Below are 3,370 nucleotides of genomic sequence, written 5' to 3' on the forward strand. Positions count from 1 at the left end.
CTGGCTGGTAGAGTCTTCCCTAGTCTCCAACTCCGGCAGACCCTACGTTGCCTAAAGATACTGAGTAGTATCAAAGCTGGCAAAGGAGTACAGCCGGCTCCGGTGCCCGTTTGACTCCCTGGCCGGGGCGGCTATCTCTCCTTGGCCGGCTTAACTCCTTTGCCAGCTTTGATACTATCTTTAGGCACCGTAGGGCGACTAGGGTCTGCTTGGAGACTACCTCTTCCCAGGAATCCCACAGATCCCAAGGATTTCAAAGTTACGGTTACCCTAAAAATACAAGCTTGGATGTAAGACGGACGGTCGAAATAGATAAATAAAAGCCTTGGTGTAACGTTATGGTATCTTCATAGACCAATAAGTTATTGATGTCAATAAACTTGACTTATTAAGAGTAACCCTTCCTTTTTTTTAAATCTTTGGACAACACGAATTTCAAAGCGCCTTCTCTGATTGGCTGATAGTTGACTAGTGGCGACGCCCCCAGTTGTAGATAAGCAGATAAAGCAGGTCACGAACCCTGAGGTCGAACCTAGCGGTGTGCTGGGGCGCAGGTTCAAATCTGCGTAGCAGAATGGAGAAACCAGAACCTGTGAAAAGCTATGATTTAATAATTCATAGCCGGAATGAGGACACACGCGTTCACAGATGATTTTAACGACGTCATAGCCCAAATGTGTTCTGCACACGGCACCGAACAACCGCAGTCGAGCCGTGCGCAAAACACGTGTAAGTGGTGGTACGCACTTTCTGAGTTCCCGACGAACAGGTAAGATTTTCCCACATTTCTACCTTCAATCCGCCAGTGTCACTCGTCTAAAATGTTCCACAGGATGTCAAGATCACTTTGTACATTTTGTATCGCTCCTTTTTGCTCTAGTTTCTGGTTTAATCCGAATTTTCTGTCAGGATGTCAAAGGTCGCTGACCGGAACTGACGACTTTCTGCTCGAAGTATCGCCACCAAGTTCACCTCAGTTTTCCCTACTTATCTCAGTATATTTCAAATGTTGACGAATTCCCGTTGTATGCTGACTAACTAAGGACACAGGGGACGAATTTAGCGTAGGTATTTTGGCTCTGCGTTTCGTAGATTAGAAGTGAAAGACGGTTGCCATATGGCGGGAACCTCTGCTCAACCATCGCCCCTCCCACCACAAGGCACAGTCCATACGTGAGCACACCCACGCCCTGCATGGACGGGCTTCGATTTTCTGAGGGGAAAAAAAAATCATCGACCAGAGTATAAACATGGCACCACTGGGCACAGATACAAGCACCCGTGGATGAAGTCATGACGGCACTAAAAATATGTTCTGGAAGGAGGGAGGGAGAGAAATTTTATATTTATGTTACTAAAGCCGAACCAAACCTTGATGTCGTTCGAGAAAAGGCCCATCGACCACATATCTATTGAAATTTGAAGGAATAAATTCTCCATCAAAACCCCCAAAGTATAACCCTGCTGTTGAAAATTAATAGATTCAAAGGAACGAAACTAGGTACTTGTAATTCTGAAAGTGGTTGTCCTGGATGGTTTAAATTATAGGTCAAGGACTTTATCCTTGGTTAGGCTAGATACCAGTTGATTTTCTTTCTGTTGCTATCCTGGAAATTATACTCATTGGCTCCCAGTATCATTTAGGCCATGTTGATTTCATTACAGTAGAAGCCAGTTATTTGCATGTCAGATAACCGCACGCTTCGGTCAATTGCACGGAATCCCCAAATTCCAAACCAGCTCCCATTCACTCCATTGTTAGTGACTTCACTTATCTGCATGACGAACAGTCATCAAATGACCAATGCCGGACATTTGCCAAAAAATTTGTGAAACGTCCATGTCAAATTGACTGAAAATGTGTGCTAAAATCAGTACAAGTGGTACAATTAGGCAGATAACTGACTGTGTAAAGCGCAATACCGACAACATGTATAAAAATGTTATAAGTAGCAGAAGAAAGCGATATATTATGGGAAGTAATGCGCCAATAATGTGTGTTCTCTATCTGACCATTGTCTGATTACTACAATTGCATTTAAGGTCGCGGGGGAAGTAAACAAATTCGCAGAGGGTTATTTTAAGTTCTTGGCAGCCAGTCTGAAACCACACAGAGACCCTGATCCCACAGATGGACATATCAGTCGCTTTGCAAAAATAGATATCGGAAATGTACTACAACTAGATGTAAGTGTAAATGTCATAGACCATTAAAAGGTCAAAGAAGATGTGAAAAAAACAAAAATGAAGAATCTGTTGTTTGGTATACTATATTCTGTGTGTTCAGTCATTTGTTCAACCTTCCTGACCACTTTGATTTCATAATGAGGGCAATTTATTTTTCCCAGAGGATGTCATCCACATGATCAAATCAACATGGCCTTATTGAATAAAGTATTGAAGTATTGCTTGAAAATACCTTCCTAATACTAGTAATAGTAAAGTAGTAGTGCTACTAACATTCTGTCCAACCACAGAATTATAAGCTTCAATTTCTGTCAATAGAAAATGTGGCTTGTTATAATTCACTCATTCATAATCTGGAGTATGTCTCTGCTTTGATGAGTATAACTAGTATCCTTAGGATTGTGGTATATTTACCTCTCTAATGGTGCTATTTCATCCACTCCAGTGCTGACTGCCCTCAGAATGAATAACCAGGACAGGCAGGAGTGTTACAGGTGCCACGAGATTGGCCACTATGCCAGGGAATGTCCCACTGAAGGCGGTGGACCCAGACGTGGCGGCTACTCGTCACGCGGCGGCCGTGGCGGCGGCGGCCGTGGCAGGCGCCCAGATCAGGGTCAGTTGTTGTTTTTTTGCTTGAAAATTCTGGTGGTGGTCTAATGTCCCACCACTAGGGCTGGGTTCCGGTACAGAAACTTAAGGTCCAGGTTCAGTTCAGGTCCAGAGGTTCAGGTCCAGAGGATCAGGTCCAGGTCCGGACCTGAACCTGGACCTGATTCAGTATGTGAAAACTTGTGAATGGACAAAATTCAAAACAATGGTCCATTTCACTGGAAAGAAATCTGTAAATCTATTCGACTCCAACTGGCATTTTAAACCCTACAAGGCTAACTGCGTCTGTACGATAAGCTATAAACCTTGGTAGAAACGACTATAGACTCAACGCTACTTTGCTCTTGCTATTCTCAAAAAACCTGTGAATGCCCGATCATACAATCTATTCATTTTCCAAAAGATCCAACATCCAGTCCACCAAATTTTTTCAGGTCTGGTTTTTCCGGACCGGTCCAATAAGAAAAACCGGTTTTGTACGGGTACACTGTACCGGTACCCAGCCCTACCCACCACCATTGTATACAATATTGACATATCACGTACAGTCCTGACACAGCCCGCGCAATGT

At 43.6% G+C, this 3,370-nt stretch overlaps 1 protein-coding gene across 2 annotated transcripts in view; it reads left to right on the top strand.

Annotated features, from left to right (window-relative positions):
* The first annotated feature begins 542 nt into the window (after positions 1-542).
* The window catches only part of LOC118415438 (cellular nucleic acid-binding protein-like), a 12,671-nt gene continuing 9,843 nt past the window's right edge, over positions 543-3,370 (top strand). The window contains exons 1-2 of one of the 2 annotated variants that reach the window (XM_035820066.1): positions 543-769; positions 2,633-2,803. In XM_035820066.1, the coding sequence (XP_035675959.1) occupies positions 2,650-2,803 (154 nt within the window). In that variant the 5' untranslated portion in view covers positions 543-769; positions 2,633-2,649. The remainder of the gene's footprint in view (positions 770-2,632; positions 2,804-3,370) is intronic. The other variant, XM_035820067.1, reaches the window with a different exon arrangement.

This window comes from Branchiostoma floridae, chromosome 5 (assembly GCF_000003815.2).
Source record: "Branchiostoma floridae strain S238N-H82 chromosome 5, Bfl_VNyyK, whole genome shotgun sequence".
Classification (NCBI taxonomy): domain Eukaryota; kingdom Metazoa; phylum Chordata; class Leptocardii; order Amphioxiformes; family Branchiostomatidae; genus Branchiostoma; species Branchiostoma floridae.